Source organism: Pleurodeles waltl, chromosome 6, assembly GCF_031143425.1.
Source record: "Pleurodeles waltl isolate 20211129_DDA chromosome 6, aPleWal1.hap1.20221129, whole genome shotgun sequence".
In the NCBI taxonomy this organism is placed as follows: domain Eukaryota; kingdom Metazoa; phylum Chordata; class Amphibia; order Caudata; family Salamandridae; genus Pleurodeles; species Pleurodeles waltl.
The window spans coordinates 1,445,893,830-1,445,917,372 of NC_090445.1; the positions used below are offsets into that span (position 1 = coordinate 1,445,893,830).

At 42.9% G+C, this 23,543-nt stretch overlaps 1 protein-coding gene across 2 annotated transcripts in view; it reads right to left on the bottom strand.

The window, feature by feature from the left end:
• The window catches only part of WDFY4 (WDFY family member 4), a 778,336-nt gene that overhangs the window by 578,438 nt on the left and 176,355 nt on the right, over positions 1-23,543 (bottom strand). For both annotated transcript variants that reach the window (XM_069240880.1, XM_069240879.1), the window contains exons 10-13: positions 22,377-22,829; positions 17,908-18,012; positions 15,011-15,201; positions 2,979-3,580 (exon numbers count right to left, since the gene is read on the bottom strand). In XM_069240880.1, coding sequence (XP_069096981.1) covers positions 2,979-3,580; positions 15,011-15,201; positions 17,908-18,012; positions 22,377-22,829 — 1,351 coding nt within the window. The remainder of the gene's footprint in view (positions 1-2,978; positions 3,581-15,010; positions 15,202-17,907; positions 18,013-22,376; positions 22,830-23,543) is intronic.

Consider the following 23,543-nt stretch of genomic DNA (forward strand, 5'->3'; position numbering starts at 1 on the left):
GAGCTCTTTAGGTGCCCCTCGACCAGGAAGTGTCTCAACTCTCTCTGGTGGCACCTCGGGCTTACTGCTCAGGAGCCTCTTGATCTGAGACCACCAACTGAAAATGTTGCAAACAGGGTAACGGGAAGTAGAAAAGAAGAAAGTTGCAAACGGGTACCGCTGTGGCAGGAGCACTGGTTGCAGTACCACATTGCCAGAATCACCGGACAAAAATAAATTGTGTAAAACATTGTGCAACCTGCCATGAGTCTACAGGAGCTATGTCATATGGCTGTGTAAATTATGTTTGTAATCAGAAAATATGATCTTGCCACACATACTTTAATTCTGTTTTACTGGCTTTTAATACAATTCAGATTTTTCTTTTAAATAATTACTGCTTGTGCGGAAGTCATTCGTTCAATGCATACATTTTTTTTTTTTACTTATCATGCAAGCTTCAATCTCTGTAGGATCACACCTTCTGCAGGATCCTATGTTTTATTGGACTGTGATGGAAGCATGAGTTTCATTTTATCTGCAGGCATCAGAACTGTAAAATCAATCTGCATTTCTTCTATCTATTTGGAAAGGCTTTCTAGAAAAGGTGGCCTTTTCCAGTTTTGTACTATTCATTGACATAGTAGCTAAAGTGATCTGTGCTTTAAATGAGTATGAGTACTGACACAATATGTCATCTGCTCATCAAATCAATCTCATCTTTTCCTTCTTATTGACTTTGCCTGCTTACACATGAATGTACGTGTACTGATTTGTTCTGTATTATATCCTATGGGATTTAGATATTGGTGGATGGGATTTCCATCACCGTTCTGGCGGAGTAACTTCTCTGCCACTATCTAAATGAGGCCCTCTGTGTCCCCCTTTTGGTTTTCTTTGTTTTCCCTATTTTAAAATAATGTTTTCCTACAGGACTATCTTTATCTCTTATTTTACTGTGTCTCTATGCATCCACCAGCATTTTTCGCACAAAATCCTAAACTGGTCATGCTTTCCACTCACTTTTTGTTCCTTTTTCATCTCTGCCTCGGTTAGCTTGGTTCTATGTGTGTCCTCTAATCTGTTCATCAGCCTGTTTCATTGCAAGGTCAATTCCATTTAGATATTGGATTGGACTGGATTCAAATTTGTTAAGCACAGCTTTACACTCGACAATCATCTTCATTGTAGAAAACAAACTACTGACAGGTACAGAAAAAAATATCAGTAACAATTAACAGAATTGGGAGGTTTTTAAAGTCCTCCTGATGGCATTATATGGACTGAAAGATTTAATCCCCCAAGGAAGCTTATTCCATGGTTGGGATCCGAGCAAGGACAGGGAACGTCCTCCAATTCTGGTCTTCACAGGAGGAACTGAGACTATCAATTGAGAATTTAGAACAAAGGTTATTAATTGGGTGATTAAGTTTAAAAGGTAAAGTAGCCCTGGAATTCTCTACAGAATAAAACATCCTGTGCATCAGACAAAGTTCGGTTATCACGATTATTGATTTTCAACAAAGGCTTGACAATACTCTTCAGTTATAGCCAGGACTGGAACACGACGAAAAAAACATTAGATAGATTTAATCTTGGACTACTCTTGCATAGTTCTTAATAAGTTTCACTTTTGAAATCTGCTTTTTAATTTTTATATACTTTCTCAAAGAGAGATGAGCTACCAACACACCACATTGGGATCAGATTATATCCAGTTGATTTAGGACTCAGTGAAAGGACATTGTGCCAGATAATATTGTCTTGTTTTGGTTCAAAGTGTCTTAGGAACCTACTGTTTCCCGCACTTCCAAGTAGTTACTAACCCCGCAGGGCGTTGTGAAGGGTAGGTTATACAGACCCCAGAGGGGGATCCAGTTTTTAAATGTGGGAATACTGTAGACCCCTGCAGGGCGTCATGAGGCAGAATGGACAGGATGTGGCATTACAGGGCTCCAGGGTGCCTGTCTGACACTTCTCTGTGTAAAGACGTGTGTCGCAGAGCAGCGAAGACTCGCCATGTGGCTGCACCCCCTAGTAGGTGGCGGACGGCACAGCAGCGTCCTAAATGTGGAAAGTTGCTCGAGGAACACCAAGGCACTCTAGCACCAAAAAAATAGGAACCTATAGCAAATAAACATCAGGTTATCAGTAATAACACAGTAATCCGACTGCAAGTATCAAAGCATAAGACAAATAAAGGTAAGTGTCACTGAGAGCAAGGAAAAGCCCTTAACTAGGCTGCTGAGCAGTGAAGAAAGAGGGAGCCCTGAAAAAGAATATGAACTATATTGGCACCAGTTGTTGTGGATTAGAAGATGCACTTGATGGACTTGGGAACAGTAGTTTTTCCTTGTTGACTTTTAAAATGGCTGCTTTAAAAAAAAAAAAAATTGTAATAAAGTGAAGCAAGAATAGCATAATCCTTGCCTCCAGTCCTGACACAGAACCTAACTTATGGGACAAGCATTAAAAAAACAGTCACATTTTATGGAGCTTACTAACCACCAACGCTTCTGCTGCATTGGCTGAAGCGATGTCAACAAAGTTGATTGATTTGCATCACCACCACTCAGAAAGGGTCTTCTGCGCTGGTGTGCCAGAAACCCTTCCATTTTCAGCCAAAAAGGTGCAATGGAAGTATACCTAATTCATGGATACGCAGACGGTGCGTAAACACTAAGTGATGATGTCTCAGACAGTTGAGCACTATTCCATTGGTTCCCAACAAAGTTAAGGATAAGACCTTGAATAGTAGCTCAATGCCTTCAGTTAGACAAACAGTAGAGACTCAAGTCTTAAAAGAGTCTACCCTCGTTAGCAGACATTTCAGATGGAGTCCTCCAGTAGTAAATCTATTCCTCACAATATGCCGACAGGTTACACATTCATCAACTAAACAGTAAATATATCCTCCAAATTAAAATAATAAAACTGAAGCCATACTACAGTCAACAAATAGCTAGAAACATTTCATGAATGTGATAAAGAGAGCTTACCTGTTTTCCGATAAGCTACGGGTGGACTCTTTCCTGGTGCTTTGGACCTCAGTGTACTGCTGATTGTGTCCCTCACGGTCACTCAGATACGCACTTTTTGTAGATTCATGACATTGGCATGTCTGCTTGATTTCACTGGGAGATGCTTCAAAGTGAAGGGATCCTAAGGCAATGGAGTTTAAAAAGCTGGAAAGTGCAAGACAGTTCTTCAGGGAAGTAGGGAAAGATCCGTCCGAATGTAAGGCCAGGTGAATAAAATGTTCAAAACTCCGCCTTTCGGTGAGGCAGTCCACAGTCCTCACCCAGTCAGGGACACCGAAGGAGCCCAGCAATTGCAGGTCTTCAGCCAGTTTGTCGAACAACCGCTCTCTCCTGAAGAACTCACAGTTGACAATGTCCTGGTGCAGAGCGGCTGAGATGCCACTCAGTATGGCCTGGATCAAATTCATGATGTGATGTGACTGGATCAAGGACCAGGCTGCACAAGGTGGATCACATAGTGCACCTTCCATGTCTGACAGAACTGACAATAGCCCATTAAATCCACTGGCTGTCCGAAAGGCAGAGCGGGCTTTTGGTATCCGTAGAACACGAAGCAGAGACTGAAACAGCAAAAGGAATTGGTTGGTAGGCAGCCAAGGCAGGACGTGGGCTCACCCACCATTTAATCTTTGAGCAGAAAATCAGTGATCACTCATTCAGGAATCTATAATCTATAGAAGTGTCCTAAGGTTACACAATAACCACCATCACCCAGACCACTTGTTGGAACTGAAGGATATATGCACTATTCCATTGGTTCCCAACATTTTGACTTCTGTGAACCCCTACTTTATCATTACTGGAATCCAGGGACCCCCCCCCAATGAGTTATTACTGAAAGATGGGGATCTAAATCTGTTAACATTATTTAATTAAATTTGTTAGCAGTCGCAGACCTCCTGAGGAGGCTTTGCGTACCCCAAGGGGTCCACGGACCACAGGTTGGGAACCACTGCACTGTTCCACTATTATCATTGTGCAAACGCATTGGACTGTTCCACTGTTGATAAATTAAGGGCAGGAAAGGGTTTACGCTTGTAAATGGATTAGGTCATTCCATACCTGCGTCCTTTACTTAGAATCTTTAGTGGTTGTTTTAACACAACATGCAGATTAACCTTTGGCTCTTATCTGGTGAAGTTTAAACTAATCATTAAAAGCTTTTATCTGCTGCCATAGCTATATTTCAATATGTAAAGGTATTAAAATGTAATATTTCGAACCTCTGATCATTTTTAGCTGTAACTGGTGCCCCCTTCAAAGTGACTTGAAATTACATTATTAATGTATTGTTTTCCAGTAATACATGTTAAAATCTGCATCCACCCCCCAACATCACTGTACTTCGTTAAATCTGATAGCACCTAGAAATCACTCTAATAATTGTCGCCTGAAAACACTTCCTAATATCACTGTACATTTTCTATCCTATATGCCCAATTTTTATTACACATCCACACACAATTGAAGTGTGCAGTCTGTATTCTGCATGCATACTTATCAATAACGATGTACAAAGCAGGTTTTATAAACTTCTCATAATGAAGTACACGTTCTAAATTAGTGCACGTTTTTTATTGTGCACACACCTACACACATCTTGTATTCGACGGACAACCCTTAATTGTAGGTGGTGTTAACATGATGCGCACATACGCATTCTTATACTGTAATATCAGCATGCTGTGCGCTATGCAATGTGCAGACTCTACGTACGATTGATGCACACTTTCTCTTTAGCACACACACATACCTTTAAAATCAGTCCACACCATCTTTTGGCGCACACAGCCTATTATGTAAACGTGGACTTTAAATCCTGAGCACATACACACACTTAATAATATGAATGTACAGATATTCAAGATATTCAACTTAAGTCATTCAAATGTGTGATTCCTTCTATAAAAAAATAAATAAAAAAAAAACACAACAGTACAAGAATGGAATGCAAGCCCCAGCAGCCCCTCAGGCGTAAAAGGGTGAGGAACACCCTACAGCGTGCCCCCTTTTATCCCAAGGCCTATGGATATCTCCAGAAATTGGTCTCTCAGGAGCCCGTAGACATTTTCTGCAGAGGGGCTCCAGCATTTTATTTTAAGATGCTGCAACAGGCAATTTCATGCAGTTTGGGACAACTAAATGGAGACAGCTGGAGGTGGTAGAGCCAGTCCACAGCGTAGCATTGCTTTGGGGGGCGGGGGTGTTTTACACCACCCTAATGTATTTTCTGATAAACAGTTGGGTACAGGTGCTTTCAGTCGGGTATTATGACATGTTAGTAGGATTAAACTAGGATTTATTACATACGCACAGACTAGAACACACACTCTCCCCCACTCTGTTTTGAACGTCGTCCAAAGTATTGGTTGTTTTACAAAATAATGTGTTTTCTCTCTTCATGCTCTTATCAACGTGCACACCTCTCCCTTTCCCCTTTCCCTAGGCCCCTCCCATGCACCTAAACATTATATGCCAGCCTGATTGTTAGAAAATCTGAAGGCACACCCTCCTAATCTTATTGGCCAAGCCACGCCCCTGGGAGCCAGGAGAGAGGTGGAACCACCTTCCAAGCCTTTTATTTTCGGTAATCTGGGTGGTAAGAAGTCGGGGAAGCCACCTTAGCAGTCTTGTCAGCTGGTACGTATTTAGGGTTTTGAAGAGGTGAATTTGGCTTGCCAGTGCAGGGCCTTAGGGATGAATCTCATGATTTTAAACTACGTTCACTGTTTTATAGAAGGGGCTCGTTACCTGGGGTAGTTTAAAGTCAGGATATTATTTGCCATTCGGAGTGTTGGGGTCAGTGCTTAATTTTTAAATAAACAAGTTCCAGGGCCCAAGGTGTTGCTCAGGAGGGCACTCCATGTTGTACTATTGACTGGAACTTCCATCACTGCCGCATGCCAGTATAAAATCTCTCCACTAAACATCACATTCCTATAAATGTGACCGTTTTGACAACTCCAGGCCACCTAAAGCATATGAATGGCCTGGACACTCTAAAAATAGTTTCCAGATGTCACATTTAGTTGGTTAAACGATGTGATCCCGATAGAAATAGTCAGATAGTGCCACCAAGTGATGGATAGTCATAAGTAAGTGCCGGTGTTAACAGTTAAGTGCAGGTGCTGAGCACCATATAACACTGGCACAAATTAAGCACTGGTTGGAGTGATGTGATCATATTCAGGATGAGCTGGGAGCGGTGCTTAATTTGAGTCTGTGGTTTCAGGTGGGGCCCACCAGCACTTACCTTTGGGGACCCTAAATTATTTTTCATCAAAAGACTCTGAAACGGAGCAACAGAGAAAAAAACAAAAGGGAGAAGGAAGGAAGAAGTGGAAAATAGAAAAACTCAGAGAGAGAGGAAAAGCAGATATGAAAACGAACCTGATAGAGTGAGATAAAGAGTTAGAGGGTGTTTGGTGCTGGATTAAACATGCAGGAGATAGAATGTAGACTATGCAGCCTTTGGGCTCCTGCATTTATTTATTTACAAATTAAGCACTGGTTGGGGGATGTGATTTTGAGTCTTTGGCAATGCTTATTGGCTGGGAATGGAAGACTGGCTTGGATGGCCTTGACGCAATCTCGCATAGGTATTCTCCCCACGAGAACAAATGTGATGTGCTGTGTAAGGATCAACAGGGGAAGGTACTACTAAGTAAGCATGAGTGATGAAAACGTCCATGCCCTTTTTGACTCTAGAGATAAAGGATGGGCTGGAACAGAACATGACCTAGAAGTTGCACCAGTCATCAGACAGCCCTATTGGCATACACAAAGAAGTCCAAGTTGAATGGGATGTTACAAGAAGAGTTGAACCCCGCAAGGTATTTTTTAAAAACATTTCATTTTGTTTTATTAAGTCATTCAAATAAAAATAAAATTAATCCAAATAGGTTTATCAAGCAACACATGATGATAACATACATTTTGTCTAGGGCATGCAGTGAATATAGTTACAAACATACAAATTCTAACACAGCAAATACGAATCCTGTGCTGGTCCCAAAGCTCTGTTCAGTAGCTCACAGCCGCCGCTATAAAATTTCAGTGCGCCGAACACCAAGGCAGTGTAGTCTTGAATGCATCTCTTGCCTCTTTAATCAACTATCAGACACTTTCTGCCCTTTTACCTCTCCTTTGAAGGTTCCTGCTTTCTCCCTTTGCAAGTGCTTTTGCATATTTCTCTTCCTATGTCCCCTTTGTGTGTTTTCCCCTCTCTTGCGCTAGGAAAATGTCTGATTGGGACAAATAAGTGCTAATCTCCCAAAATGACTGTCAGTGGCACCCACTGGCAACCACCAGCTCAAATTAGGCACAGTCTTAACCACACATTGTAGGCATAACATGTATCCTGATTTCAGCTAGTAAATGTGTATGCAATATTCTATGCTCTGTTTCTTATACTCTAGGTGTCCATTTCGATCATTTCCTATATCCTTTCTTTCTATTCTATGTCAGCCTATAATATTCTAAAGGGACTACATCCGTAGGGTCACAACACAGGTGTAAATGTACTCCAGGCCATCCTTGGAATATGTTTAGCACAGCACATTGCCACTCAAAGGGATGACAACACACTCCTTTAGAATATAATGGAGGCGGAGTCTTAAAATAACACACCTAGGGAACAATGTTAATGTCTTCTAGGGGTTGTGCCTCTTGTTCAAAGGTCATTCCAGTCGTGAAAGGTTCATTCCAAACTAATTAGCGGCATGCCTTATTTGGCCATAGATTAATGGCTGCCGAACGTAGCTATGAGGACAGCATTTGCGAGAGGTTCTTAAGGGAGCTCAGGGGCACTCACAGAAAGAGGCCATTTTTGTTAGCATTAGGCCACTTCCCCCATTCTTATCACTGAGGTATTCACAAACACCTTGCAATACAATTCCAACAGAGATTGTCTACGCATTAAATTCACAGATAAATAGTGCTGGCATACATGACACAGAAAGTGTGAGTCAGTGAACAAAAGTGTGCAGTTTTCAAAGAATGACTGAAAGGGATATATCTACTGTAGGAAAAAGTACATTTGGAAAAAAATATTCTATAACTTTCTTACGTTTACAAAGAGTACTACATAAATGGACAAGGGAGCTAGGTGTACTAGATTACAGGACTTGGCCTTTATATTGGCTAAAAGGGAAATCACAAGGAACTGGAAGCTCCCTAGAGGCCCCCGGTTACTTACATGCGTAAAAAGTTGTAGAAGTGGACAGGATGTGAAGGGAGAATATTACTGAGAGAGGCTGGACGAGGGATTGGCACCATGGATGTGGCCCGTGCCTGGGAAGCTTTAGTGGAAAGCCTTAAGGACCCGGACACTAATCCAATTGTAGCATCTCAAGGGGAGGTCTCCAAGCATGCCAACACCTGAACCCCACTCCTGGGACCTCTGCTTACCCCCAATCCCAACCCACCCTTCCGAGATGAGAATACAATAAACTAGACGAGTCTTCATGCTGACCTATAGGCGCTAGACCATAGTCATTCGTAACATGAAGGATGGTATTTTAATTGCAACTCTTGGACGGGGTGGGGATTGAACTTCATGTTGTTGGGTGGCGGTTCTTCCGTACGACTGTTTTGCACGTTACAACAGTTGCTTGATAATCTAGCTGGATGCACAGTATGCACAGAATCAGCTTTGTAAAACCCAATAAAATATGTTTAAAAAAAAAACAAGGGAATGTAGTGTAAGATTGGAGAAAACCTATGCATCATCCTTCATCTCACAAAAGGCACAGTTTGCACATGGGCTAAAAGGAAATATGTAAATTATGTACACTTAAGAAAATAGTCCTAGGGTGTGCCTATGCACGTTTAACTATGCCCAGTCGCAGTTCACACATCTTCCGTGTCATTTTACAGATAGTCCTCTTAGGGTTTTTCGGGTTGACAGTTTAAAGCAAGTGGTTAGAACAGGAGAGGGCAGAGTCAGGCTGGCTTGTAGGGCAGTCAGGCAGTGCCTCATGGGCTGGTCTGACTGGTCAGCGTGTGGGCCGTCTTTTTTGCGGACTGAGGGCCTGTTCTTGGGTCTTCTGAGCTGATATTTAATCTGAGCTGATATTTACTCTTTAAGCTCAAATCCTTACATTCCTCCTTGCAAAACTCATACAGAGCGTGTCTTTACAAGTTCAAAACTGACACCATTAGCAGGGGTGGAACACTGTTATAGCTATCTAATTCACTACTAGGGTCCGCCTTTTTTTGGTGCCCAGACTATTTTCTGTCCCAGCCGACGCTGGGCGGGGTCTTTTGGTCTTAGTTACTTCACAGGCTGCCGACCATCTAGTCTACTTTGGCGGGAAAGGAGGACAGTAGGAAAGGCTCATTGGAGTGCCAGCCGCCCAGGGACAGGGCACTCCATCACTCAGCTCAGGGACACAGTCCCTCAGCGAGGCCGTGGGTCCTCAACAACGATGATATGTAATAAGTCCAGCCAGGCAGTAATCAGAGACCCTCCGCCACGCGCCACAAAGGGTCGCTCATAACTGCGTCAGCGCAGCCTGTAACACGGTTACGCTTTAATCGCCTATAAGTTAGTATCCCCCCCAGCCAAAATCCACGGTACTGATGTGCGTGCCGAAGCGCTAACTCACTTAGCGCTAACAGGATTTATTTGCCATCCCATTATTGGATATTCCTCATAATTTTTGGTGTGTCACGCCGCAAGACTGCCGAGATAATCCAATTGCAAAGGCGTTAACAGCTAAATCTGTATTAGCGAATCAATCTGAATTTGTGTGTAACGCAATCAGCCTCCCCACGGAACTCATAATAAATTTGCCAGCTTATTATATTTTAACTGGGTTATCATTTGTCAGAATTAGTCTCGGAAAGAGCGCTGGATTTCGGGCCTAGGTCGGCTGGAAACGTGGGCTGAATTTCTTCTGCAGCAGACGATGGAAAGGCCACTGCCCAGTCACAGACAGAGACAGATTTGAGAGCCCTGAAGTGTGGTGTTTAATGGAGTATTTCGTGTGCAAGCAACTGGGTATCAGGGCCAAAAGAGACGTCTTGTTTTAGATAAACTGCTGGAGAACATTCCACTTTCCCTCTTAATCATTGGCCACGGAATACTCACTCACTCTCAGTCCTTGTTGCGCAATTGTAGAATCTCTCATCCCAACGCCCTCTGTTAAACCTGGAGCACAATAGTCTTCGTCCCAGGCCTTGTACCACGTGCTCTCTAAACTTCTGTCTCCTTTATATGTAATTATCTCCTATCTTTATTCACTCGCAATCCCAGTGTACATCCTTCCTTACTCCCCTTGTACAAAAAAGACCTCACTCCCACTCCTTGTTGAGATTACTCCCTCAATTTCAAATTAGTATAAAGAAATGTCAACATTTTTCTTACTCAAAATCCCTGTGCACGTTTACTCACTCATACTCACTTTCACTCCTTGTCTGTAAAATGTTCTCCCACTGCTAGTGGTGTAAAACACACTAAGCATTCTATGCACAACACTCACTTGCATTCCATGCATGTACACGCTTCCTATGTACCGCATCCCTCAGTACAGCATACTGCTTCACATTTACTTACTTTGCACAGTATACTCCTTTCGGTGGGTAAAATAGTTTCCCCTGCCGCATCCACATTTATAGAATAGTCCATTAAACGTACTCTGTGTGCACAAAATGACACTCATTTTCTTCCTGTTACACAGAATGCATCCTCACTTATACTCCCCCTCTGCAGGATATTCCCACGCTCTTCTCTCTCTCTGTACTAAATATTGCTTCAGCATATGAACTACTCAGTTTCATTCGCAGCTAGCAGGATGGCTCATTGTGGATGACATCTCATGGGACCTGCATATTTCTGCCGGAATGGCTAGTGTTGATGACATCTCAAGGGACCTGTAGATTCTGGGGAAATTCGATGCCACGTGCACTATTAATGTGGGTGTTACCTGAATTTTGCAGTGGTTAGAGCCTCCAAAATATGTGGTATGAAGCTAAATAAAACCAAGTTATTGGAAGCTAAACACTCTATTACTCTAAAGAGTACTCTCCCAGAGTCGCAGTGTATATTATCTTACTTCACTCGTACTGTATCTATAAAACACAACACCTCACGCTTTACTGTCCCAAAAATTACCCACTCCCACTACAAGGTTACAGAGGTTACAGAATACTTGACTGCATTGTGTGCGGGAACCTTCTTTGTTTAGATCACACCCACCAGGTAGCACAATCTGTTTGGTTGCTAAAGACCTATTCTAAGTTTTCCAAGATGCTACAGTGAGCTTAGTACTAGCCCACTGCTAATTATTTGTTGGCTTTATTGTCACTCTTTTGCTTGCGCCTAGTTTGTTAGCTTGCATCGTCTTGCCTTCCTCTTGTGTTTATTCCTCCCATACAGCATAGCTTCTGTACCATCCTTCTGGTTGTGTCCTTCCACTGCTTACTTTTAGGCAACTACTTTTTGGTTAAGCACTCCTTGACAGCGCAAGTGCTCTCCAGATCTCTCCCTTGTTTCTTTCTCCTCCCCTCCATGCTTCATGTTGCTCTCGCCCTCGTGCACTTTTCCCCTTGTGTGTTCATGTTGCTATTTTCCCCGTGTGGTTCTCCTCACATCCTGTATGTTGGTCTCTCTCACTTGTGTTTAGTTTCCAATTACTCCTCTACATTGGCAATACCAGTCTAACTTTTAAAAATATTGACTGTATACCAAGAGAATAACAGAAGAGGCAGCTTAACCGAACAGGAGGCATCAAATGTATGCAGATTGGTGAAACAGAGCTTCAGTGGTAGATGTGCTGATTTCAGAGGAGTGACATCTGTGACCTTGGGTCAGTGTTTTAAATGGAACGATAGAAGGGCTGGTACTCTGTATTTATTTAAAGCACTGCCTTGACAGTCTTGACAGGTCTTATGTCAGTCCTCAGCTCAGGACTGGACTCTGTCGAACAGATACGTGTAGCTGAATCTCCTCGGCCTTGACGGTTCCTTTTTGGTGCATACATTTGTGCACTCACTGATGGTTTTGAAGTCAGAATTGTTTATTTTGGGGTGGCCACTCAAAATTTGAAGTCTTGGCCTTGTCGGCGGGACCACTCAAAGTAGAGTGGGAAGGTTTGGTATGGACAACAGTGTTTTTTCACCTACACCAGTGGTGCCCAGTGAGGCTTCCCTCAGGGCTGGTTCATTGCCATTTTTTGGGCTATGAAAAGGATTCAAATGTACATGTTTTTTGGGAATCCAAGGTAGGTCCAGAACCATGTCAGAGTTTCTTGATAACTACATAAGAGTAATTATGTACAAATAATTTATCTGGAACTTATTTAAACATTCGTTACCCTGCAAGCCTGTCTTCCGCGCTGCCTGTTTATTGTCTTATATAAAAAACGACTTCAGTCACAACACCACATTTGGGTTACATAAGTACAAGACGTGTCTGGTCCTGGTTTGCCACAGGTGTGAAACAACAGTTCTCCTGTTTAAAACATCTCCTGCCCATGGAGTCTTTACTGTTACTGTCCAGGATTTACAATTAGATGTAGTCCTTGAGCTGTGTACCCATATAAACAAATACATTTATATTCCTAGAGGCACGGAGAGGAGTGGTGATGCACTGGGAGGAACCAGTAGAAGCAGGAGTGAGAAAAGGGCCACTTGATAGGGTCAGAAAGATATCTTCTAGACATTGATTTTCCATGCACTTGGTAACCACAGCAATCAGAAATAACGCATAGAGTTTACATCAAATGATGCATGGGAACTTAGTGGAGTGTTTACATGAATGCCTGGGGTTGGACGAGAGGAGAGCAGGTTAAACATTACTGGACTGTGACAGACCATGCGTGGCTCATTATACACAGGTAGTCCAGAGGGTGATGGGGGAGCGCTCTGTGCCTGTGACAGCGACTGTGGGGGAGTATTTGAGATGGTGCCTCTTCAAACAGGAAGCAATGCTATTCAAGCACTGTTTTGCATGTGCTTCCAGAAGTGGCAGCTCCAAGGTCGCAGTAGCTGTGATGGGGCGGTCATCAAAGCCATGACACCAGTGAATTCTGAGAAGCAGAAGTGATGGAGGTTGCTGCACTTTTGCACCCTATGATACGCTGCTCCTCTCACTGTGGCACCCTTCTGTTAGCTTCCTTGAGCTACAGGGTTAGTTAAATGGCTGCCTCTACTAACTGAACTCTATTCAAAGAGGCCCAATCTACATCTAAAGGCTAGATGTTTTTTAATATCGAACTTGAGGCCGTGAAGTGCTTGAGTCTGGAGTCGCAACTCCTTGTCCACCATTTTGGAGACAACACCTTTCGCCATCTTCTTGCCTACAACTAACCTATGTGTTTGGTTGGTGACCCTCCAGAAGTTATCAAAAGCACATGCTAACACCTCATGTTAAATTCTAATCAAGTCAGTTAGTTAAGGCACCCATTGCAAAGGTCTTGACAGAACGAGAATGTCACAGATTATGATCCTGGCATAGCGTTTTCACCTCTTCAACTCTGCAAGGTCGATGCAAATGAATTATAGCAACTTTGTAAAGAATGGCACTTGCTTTGCAGTGCTATGAAGTGGCAGAACCTGTAATACCAAGCGCTATATACATAAAAAAATAATGTATAAAGAAGTTATTCCCAGACTGCCCCAACACACACAGATAAAGAACCCTAGGAGACAGGATGTGGCGTAAGGGACAAAGCTGCCAACTTTGGAGCTGGGGAACACAGTTCGAGTCTCATCGCTGGATCCCCATCCTGTGATTCTGGGCAAATCACTTAATCTCCCTTTAATACTAAAAATGAATGTGTTCTTGTGTAATGTAACCGGTCCTCATGTAAAGCTTTGTAATTTCTTATTATCGAGTTCACACTACATAAAACTGCAAAAACAGAAAAATATATAAAAAAAAAGACCCCGCAGACATCGCAAAGAAACCGCAAGATGCCCGAAACCAAGGAAGATGAAGAAACAACATACCGCCTTGAGCGCGAAGTGGCAAGGCAAAAGAAAACAAAGGGGTATGGGGCAAGCAGCCAGTGGGAGGAGGGTTATTGGGTGGTGGGACAAGCAAGAACATGGCGTAAGGGGAGTGCGATTTAAGCAATATGGGCAAAGCAGTAGGGTGCCTGCACAGTGCCCCTGAGCCCAGCATTGTAAGCACATTGACTCACAGTAGCAGGAAACCAAGAAAAAAGTCCCCCAAAGAACAGATAAACACAACAAAGCATAATTATAAAGTAGTTATTCCCTGATCCCAAAGAGAAAAAGAAGGGACCAAGAGGCATGACTGATCACTAGCAAGCAAGGATTTTTAAATGACACTGAAATGGCTTTAAGCCCACAAAAGTAAGAATTCTAAAAGTATACAAGAGGCCACATGCCTACGCTCGACCTAAAAAGGGGCAACCGCATGCGCTTACCTGCTAATACATGTGTGCATGAAAAAATGACATGGCCACCAATAACAGCTGCATCACCTCACGTTTTACCTCTTTCCTTGCTCCTTTGGGTACGCAACAAAACATTGACAAAACATGCTGTTAACCAGTGCTGTACAGAATCTCCAATTTGCCCTAAAGGTGAGACCTATTGGGTCTGACAATGCTTGTTCTTATTTGTTTATAGAATCCTTCCTTTCTCGGTGCTAGATACTCACTCATTACAGACATAAGATTGCCTCACAATCCTAAATTCTGAATCCTCCCTCTCATTCCCTTTATAACTAGCCTGCCTTTACTTCTCTCATCTTGTATACATTATTCGCTTTTACTCATTTACAGTTTTCAAAATTGCCTTATATACAGAATACCCCTGCTCACGCTTTGTGGCCAGACTGCCACTAAGGTTTTCTGGATACTTACCATTTCTTCATGTTTCATGTTTAATCTTGCACACCTCACTTCCATGTGCAGTGGTTTCATGGTACCATGTACATTTCAGCTCACCTGCCTTTGTCCATTCAGTATACAAAGTGGCAAGATAGGATCAAGGATATTGGTGTAGATGGTACTTACGTTGAGGGCATCCAGTCTGAGCTGTGACTCCCCCTGTGTAGAGGAGCAGAGCACCCCGATGATGATGCTCATGTACTCCTCCGCGTTGATGACGGACAGCTGCTCCAGGATCTGAAGTGCAGCACCGCGGAAGCAGGCCTCATCTAGGAAGATCTTGATGTATGGGACCATACCATAATCTTTGAGGACCACTGGAAGATAAACGATACCCCACAGGTCAGGTGTGTTCCTACATATAGTCAATAGATGTAACGCCAAGAACTGTATATAAGTTTCTGCAAATGGAGTGTTCCTATATCAAAGCATTTAAAACGAAATAGCATTATAATATTGACTCTTTATACAGCAAACAGTAAAAAAAAAAAAAAAAAGGAAACAAGGGTTCTGTGAAAGACTATGTTGTCATTCAATATTTCTGTGACTGCGATAAATTCATAAGCGTTCAGTACCTTAAACTGGCAGTTCCCCTGTCTATTTGGTTTCCAGCAAGGACTCATCAGCTCTTCTGTTGGTTGACCTAGTGCTCCTCCCACCACCGAATTGCTGGGTCACAGTGGTGCTCAGGCCAACCTATTTAGCAAGCGTCACTGATTTTCCTAGTTCGGGTCTGCCATGGAAGAAGGTTAATCAAATGGTGTCTGTTCAGCAATTAGGTGTGCACGAAGTCTAAAGGCCTCCTGGGTAAATGTACTCATGCCACAGAGATACCTACACAGCATGTATAGTTCTCTGGCCATGGTCCTCTCCTAGGGAAGTGGAGGCGAGGGCTTCTGCTAATTTTGCGAGTGGTCAGGCCGCCTACGCATAAATTTTGCCTACTTAGCATTCAGAAAACAAAAGTCAATTGTTTCTTCTACCTGCCACGCCCAGATGTGCCTTACAGGAGAAATCAGTGTCACCCAGCAGTCTTGTGTTAGGCGGACCGCTGTATCAAACATTACAAAGGAGGTGTCAGCTGTGGCTCCACCTTCAGAAAGCTGGTGGTCGCCCCACTTCTACATGGCACAAAGTGTAATTTCAGTGATGCGGGTCTTTGCTAGTTCATAGCACAGATCCCTCTCAGCAAAACTCTAAATGAGCACCGCTGCTCTTTGTGTGTCCAGTTTTAATGTGTCTTCCACACAAAACAACCAACAAATATGCTTAATTTAAATAAATCGATGATCGAAGCTTACTAGCTTAGTGTTTCCTGAAACATATGTCCACATTGCCTTCAAACACGTTCCTTGGTATACTGCATTGGTGATTTATTCAATATTATGACTGAATAATTAAGAAAATATTTCCATGTTAGTAGCGTCCTCCACATCTGTTCGATCAATGCAAATGTTGTTCCCTCAACGCTTACTGCTGTTTCTAGCCGGCCGACATTTGGTCTTACCTGCATCACAAAGTAACAATCTTTTAAGCAACTTTATGGAAAAGGTTTACTTTTTTTTTTTTTTTCCATAAAGTGCACTTGATATTCAGGATCTCTTTCCCATAGAATAACATCAGCTTTAATCAAGTTTTGTTCATTTTTTGAGGTTCACCATTAACTACCTCTTGAACCTTGCAAAATATACCGAAGATGGCCTGCAAGACGTAGTGCCTATTCTTATACACAAAGCAATAACATGGTGAAAAATTGCTGCATTTTCAATTGGTAGGTAGGGACTACTTGGCACAAGAAAATGAGGCTGTAAGTTGGTTTAGAATTCTATACTAGTTTGTACACTTTAAGCGTCTACGACATGGTTATTTTCACAGATTCAATCCACACCGATATAGTGTTAAAGACACCAATTGCATTTGCCTCAGATTTCATCTTTCTCCATGGCGATGACAGTTTAGGAGAAAACAGTGCAACAGCCAACATGTGTTTCGCCTATTAGTGGCAAGCAAGCATGGCCCCTTTTCAAGGCTGATTGAGGCAACTGTGAGGTGTTGACACTAGTGACCCTAGAAGCCCCTTAAATCTTTAGTTTTTATAGGAACAAGGAACCATCGGTGCTTGTGAAGGAACTGAAAGTTACAAGCAAAGGAGAAAATGGTAGTCCCTAATATGCTGTGGGGAATGGTGAAAGGTCAAAAAGTCATATCCAGGCTTGGCAAAATGCTGATGTATAGCATAAGGTAGTAAATACGTGTGTATACATAGATAACTTCTATTTAAAGAAATACGGAACCGTCTGTGATTAGAAATGTAGTGAAGGACTTTTGTACCGGTGTTGATTAAATGATGTGTGCTGTGGTCCTTTGGGCGCCCCTATATTGACGTCTATGCACCGATGGTTTGCTGTTCATTTAAATACAAGGTACCTATGTATACAAAAAAGATTTACTACCTTCGGCTATACGCACACAAACAGCATCAATACCTATATCAAAGCGATTGTCAAACAGAGCTTATTTGATTTGAATAGATCTGTTGCAGAATGCAATGACAGTTGCAAGTGGCTTGGCGCCTTTAGAAAAAAAAAAAGAGAACATAACAATGGGTTTGGGAACTTTGGAGACCTTAACTACATCAGCAGTGGAGACCATGACCAGTAAAATTAGGCTTTCAATAAAAGCACTGTGCTAGGAGGGAAGAAGATATTGGAGACAGTGATGGGTGTAATCATCTTCTACTGATTTGATGGGGAAACACTACATTTTTACACGTATTTATTAATTTGGGTATTTAATTTCCATGTCTCTTTTTTAATGAGTTTAATTAATCCACATCGCTCAGTCAGAAGGAAGCATGTGTTAATTGCCTGAAGTGCAGCGCGCTGCTCAGCATGGCGAGCAGGTGCCACCAACCGTGTGCGCCTGAAGAACATGTGTTTTGCAATCTTTTGGATCAATAACCACAAATATTGAAATAACACACATTTCTGAAGGGCAGCAATCTGGTACTAGTCTTGCCTCACCAGCATTCCTGATGGATCCGCAGATAAGGGCTGCCACGGCCTGCAGCCTGACCACGGTCAGGCCCCGCTCGGACTCGAGCTCCAGGTCAACCACACCTCTGCCTGCTGTGGGACACAAAAGGAGAAACACACAAACATGGAGCTTCCTAAAGGAGCACATCACAGATAAACTGAAAAACAAAACAATTCAATCTAGGCTTAGTGCTCTAAATGGAGCAGATAGTGTGTTTTGTCGTCACCCAACCCAATTAATCACAGTGTATTTAATTGTTTGAATCTTAAGCTCTACCTTCTTGTGCAGATCGCACCCACACAATGTTTTCGGGAGCATCTCTCTCCATGTATATTAGGACACTACTATACCGTTTTCCTAACGATCTAATAGTTTCTGGGTATTGTAGTCTTTGTCTGGGTCAATGGTCCCAATCAGACTAGTACACATGAATACAATTATTTGCAGGTGAAAAGCTTTCTACTGGAAACAATGTTGGAAAAAATGTGGAGTGAGGTAGTCATCCTACAATATTAATTTCAATAAGTCAACCATTTAGCGCAAACTTCAAATCTTCATTGGACAAGACTTGAGAAAATGACTACACCCAGGGGTGCCCTTTCCAGTACCAGAAGTCAATGCTCAGTGTCTCCTTAAAAATCGTAGCTGGATCACAGGTTGAAGTCTGTGGTCTAGATCACAATCAGTGTCACAAAAATTAGATGCAAATTGAGCAGCTGCTTAATTGTGATTTAAAATTAAGTGGTGAGCAATTGGTTCCCAATTACAAGCTTGCCAGCTTGGAATGGTACATAATACATATGCCATGCCCTTTTAGTAGGTGCACAAACAACACATGTGCACTATTTCTATCTGCAATTAGCACCAGGTTTCACCTGCAACTTACCATGGGAGAAAACGTGATTTGCACCCAGATTTTAGATCCTTTTGAGTGCAAATAAGAGTTCCCACCTAAAAAATTGTTACTAGTCTCATTGTGCTCCGGACATTTTTACTCATATTAATCTAAATTCTATGTCATTGTGATAGAAGCTAGAGAAGATTGATGAAAACACATGCAATGTACCAATATCTGCAATGCACTTTTTAGGCTTCACCTAGACAGCACATGCGCAGTCTCCGCGAGATGTGTTAACACAGTGGGTTTGAGCCCGCCCATAGCTTACCATCTGTTGGCTTCAACGTCACTCTCATTTCCTCTGTCCCCGTTTGTCACGGCGTGCAGCATTGTCTCTTGTTCTTGTGTTTGGCCCTCCCCTGGAGCATGGACCAAGTACTTGTGTTCATTCACTGCTCCTATTTTTGAAGCTACTTTTATTTTGTGTTCAAGCACTCTATATTCGTGCTTGTGTTTTCATTTAGTCTCCTTTATCCCCTTTCATGGAGTTTCTTTTTCCTTCCACTCCTACCCTTTACTCCACCCCACTGCACTCTACTCTGCACCACTACTCTAGGCCACTGCATCTTACTCAGCACTACTCTGTGACATTGCACTTTACACCACTATACACCACTGCACTATATACATTGTGCTGTTCTTTACACCAAACTACACCATTGCACTCTATGCCACCACACTCTACTCTGCACCACTGCACTCTGCAAGTGCACTCTATGCCACTGCACTCTATTCTGTGCCACTGTACTACACAGCACTACACACTACTCTGCACCACTCTATGCCACTGCACTTTAATCCACTGCACTCCACATCACTGCACTCTACGCCACTCTACTCAATACCACTGCACTCTATGCACTGTGCCCTTCCCCGCGTCACTCTGTCACTGCACTCTAAGCCACCACACTCTATGCCACTACCCTTCATGTCACTTTACTCTATGCCACTGCAGTCTACTCTGCACCACTGCTCTCTATTCTACGCCACTGCACTATGTCATAGAACTCTTCTGCAGCACTCTATGCCACTGCACTCTACTCTGCACCACTCTGTGCCGCTGCCCTTTACATCACTATATGCCACTGCATTCTATACTACACAACTCGACACCATTGCACTCTATGCCACACACTCTGTCACTGCCCTCTATGCCACTGCACTCTATGCCATTGCACTGTACTGTGCACCACTCTATGCCACTGGACTCTTTTCTACGCCATTGCGCTACACGTCACTGCTCTCTCCTCCACACCACCCTATGCCACTGCACTCTACTCTGCACCACTCAATTTTACGATGCCCTACTCTTTGTTACTCTACTCTTCATGACTGCACTCTATGCCACTCTACTCAACCCCATTGCACTCAATGCCACTCCACTCTTTTCTGCACCACTCCACATCACTTCACTCCATGCCACTCTGCTATTCACTGCACCACTTTAAGCCACTCACACCTCACCACTGCACCCTGCAATGCTCCACCACTCTACGCCTCTACACCACTCTACTCCGCACCACTCCACACTACTCTAACCTGTGCCAACAATCTACGCCACTCTTCTCTGCATCACTCTACTCTATGTCACTGCACTCTGTTCCACTGCACTCCATGCCACTTTACTCTGCACTACTATACTCCACTGCACCACTTTACACACCTGCACCACTCTACTCTGCGCCACTCTACACTCCTCCATTTTATGCCTCTCCACTCTACACCCTTTCACTCTATGCATCACCCTCTCTAAACCCCTCCACTCTGTCACTCCTCTCTATGCCCTTCCTTTTTACTCTACTCCACTCTACTCTTCTCTACTTCTGCCACTCTATACAAAATGACTAAAACACATTGACAAAGCCAATAGCACTTGCAAAAGCGAGACCTATTGGCTTTGCTAATGCTAGTTAACAACTGCATTGGTGATATTGGTTTATCTACTTCTGCTATATTAGAAGACAAATGGTTTAACCCCATACTCTAGGTTTTCAGTAACTCAGCTAAATCAGATGGGGAGGTGAGTCATAGGGGCAGAACCCTGTCGCCATCTTCCTCTGAAGGAAACATACACAACACAGTATTGTTCACTTTAGTGGACATAGTCAGACTGGCTTATAGGGCAGTCTGGCGGGGCAATGTGTAGGCCAGTTTTTGGGCTGTTTGTGGGCTTGTTTTATAATATGGTCGGCCTGTTTTTACTGTTGATTTCCCTGATATTACCACTACTTTGCCCGCAGCACGCACAAATGTAGGCAGTCTCCCACACCATGCAAAACTCTTAGACAGCGTGTCATAAGTTAACAATTGTCCTGATATGCAAGTGTGGGCCATTTTTAATTGTCTGATTCAATAAAGGGGGCCTCTTTTACTTTGGTGCCGGGCGTATTTTCAGTCCCAATTCGACCATGTTAGTGGGCACTGCCTCTACTGGCCTCTAAAGGGGTAAATTTTGCAATGCCTACTTACGGGGACACGCAGCCCTTTATGTATACAGCTCATAACAATTAGTTGTGCAGTGAACACACTGCAAACAAATATGAACATAAAGTCATGAAATACAAATCTCCACAGCTGCCTTTCTCACTGAGGACACAGACTAATACTGCTCTTACTCAAAGTTTTTTACCTGCATTGCTAACAACATAAACAGACATTTACCTGTCTTCATACAAGGACCAATGCTTACTAACCTGTTCTCCCATATCCGTTTTCTCAAGAGTTTAAAGGTCTTTGCAAGTCTTCTTCAGGAAGAGACACAGAATCCTTCACCAGCTTTCGTAATGTGCTCAGAGCCCTATGCTAATCATTCATTGGGGTACATACCCATGATGTTGCGGTCTTCCAAAGGGTCACAGCCATGTACATGCCTTTGTGAGGGGCACACACCATTTTTACCTCAACGGGCACAGCCTTGCAATCATCCTCATCACACGGCACTGCCCTGCTGTACGTGTTCTCAAGAGGTTTACACAAATGTACAACAGCGTGGTGTACCACATTGTTGAGGTTGAACATGTGAACCACAGATATGTTACGGCTGGAAAAATGACTCCTGAAATATCATTAGGGTAGAGTTAATGATAAAAAATCTACACCTACTTTCAGAATATCTCGGAATCGGTATTATGTTCCCAATAAAGCTGTAAGTAGATATTTGAGAGTCACTAATGAGTGATAAAACCATACAATACCTGCATTCCTAAGTGGCAGACAACTAGATATGTACAGTCCCTATATAACGAGGCAGCAAAACCTAGAGTGTCTGGCTTGTAAAGAGGTGGACAATCATATAGGACACCTGTCTTCCCCCAGGGAAAAACACCATATGCAGTATACATCTTCTTCAAGGGGAACACAACTGTGCACACCACCTGTCTACCTCAAGCAAAGCACAACTACGTGTAGTACCAGTCTTCCTAATTGGAACACAACTATGTACAGCACCTGTCTTTGTCAAGAGGAACACAACTATATATCATGCCTATCTTCCTCAAATAGAACACAGCGGTGTACAGCTCCAGTATTCCTCAATGGGAACACAATGATATACACTACCTGTTTTCCTCATTAGCTTTGCTTGCCTCCTCAGCTGGGTAAGAAGAGTTCCCAGAAGGCCAGAGTCACGGAAGATATCACTGAAGAGCGTGTCTCGTTGGGTGATGCGCAGTATGCATTCTAGAGCAGTGATGATGCAATGAGGTGCATCGTTCTCCTTGATCAAACCCTGGACCTTCCGAAGGATTTCATGAGGAATGTATGACAGCTCCATGATGATGAACTCTATGAGCTGGAAGAACAGGATTTGGACTGTGACATCGACCAGATGGATTCTCTCTGCAAGCTGGGAGATGGGTTGCAATGTCCACTCTAGGAGGAAGAAGTTGGCCTTGTCAAGGGACCAGATGGTGCGCATGGTGGTCAACATCTTCCTGCAAAGCCAAGAATCTGTGCTCCTCTGGAACACTGTCTGCAAAACCTGGAACGCCTGTAGGTTTTTCACACAATTTCCTGGAATAAATTATTGGACTAGATGAGGGTTGGGAAGCTGATGACTACAGATATGGACCAAACTGATTATAAACAAGGTACAAGCTATTTACAATAAAAAAGAAAAGATCCCACCGAGCATCATATCATTCAGGCATGTGCTTTGGTTAATACATTTGAACAATGTTGAACCAGATTGTATTGATTAATTCATGCAAGGTTATCAGGTGCTATTCATCTGTTTTCTTCTGTTGTTAGAAAAGCAATAAACTTCATATTACTATAAATGTCCTGCTATTATATAGTGCATAATACCAAATTATAACCCATCTCTATGCACTTTCATTTTTTGGAGGCACTGCCACTGATGCACATAGAAATCAAATAAATTACCTAATGCAATGTATGAATAAGTGACAGATATTTGTGTAGAGCATATTTGCCATTGATGCAGCCCCTAGCACTTGTGGAATGTCATGACCGCAATCGGTCTGGACTGTCTGGAGTATGTGATCCTGCACTGACTGGAAAGTCTGATTATGCACTGCCACATAGACCTATGATGTTTGAGGACAAGCTCAAGAAGGTGGTCTACCTCTATGCATAGAGTTTTTGTGAACGTGTTGGACATGCTTCACATGCTGTCCTAGCTTGTGTGTAGATGGTTGTGCAGTGCATGGCCTCCTAGATGAGGCTAGAATTGTGCGAAGAGGATATGCCAAGGGCTACAGGGTG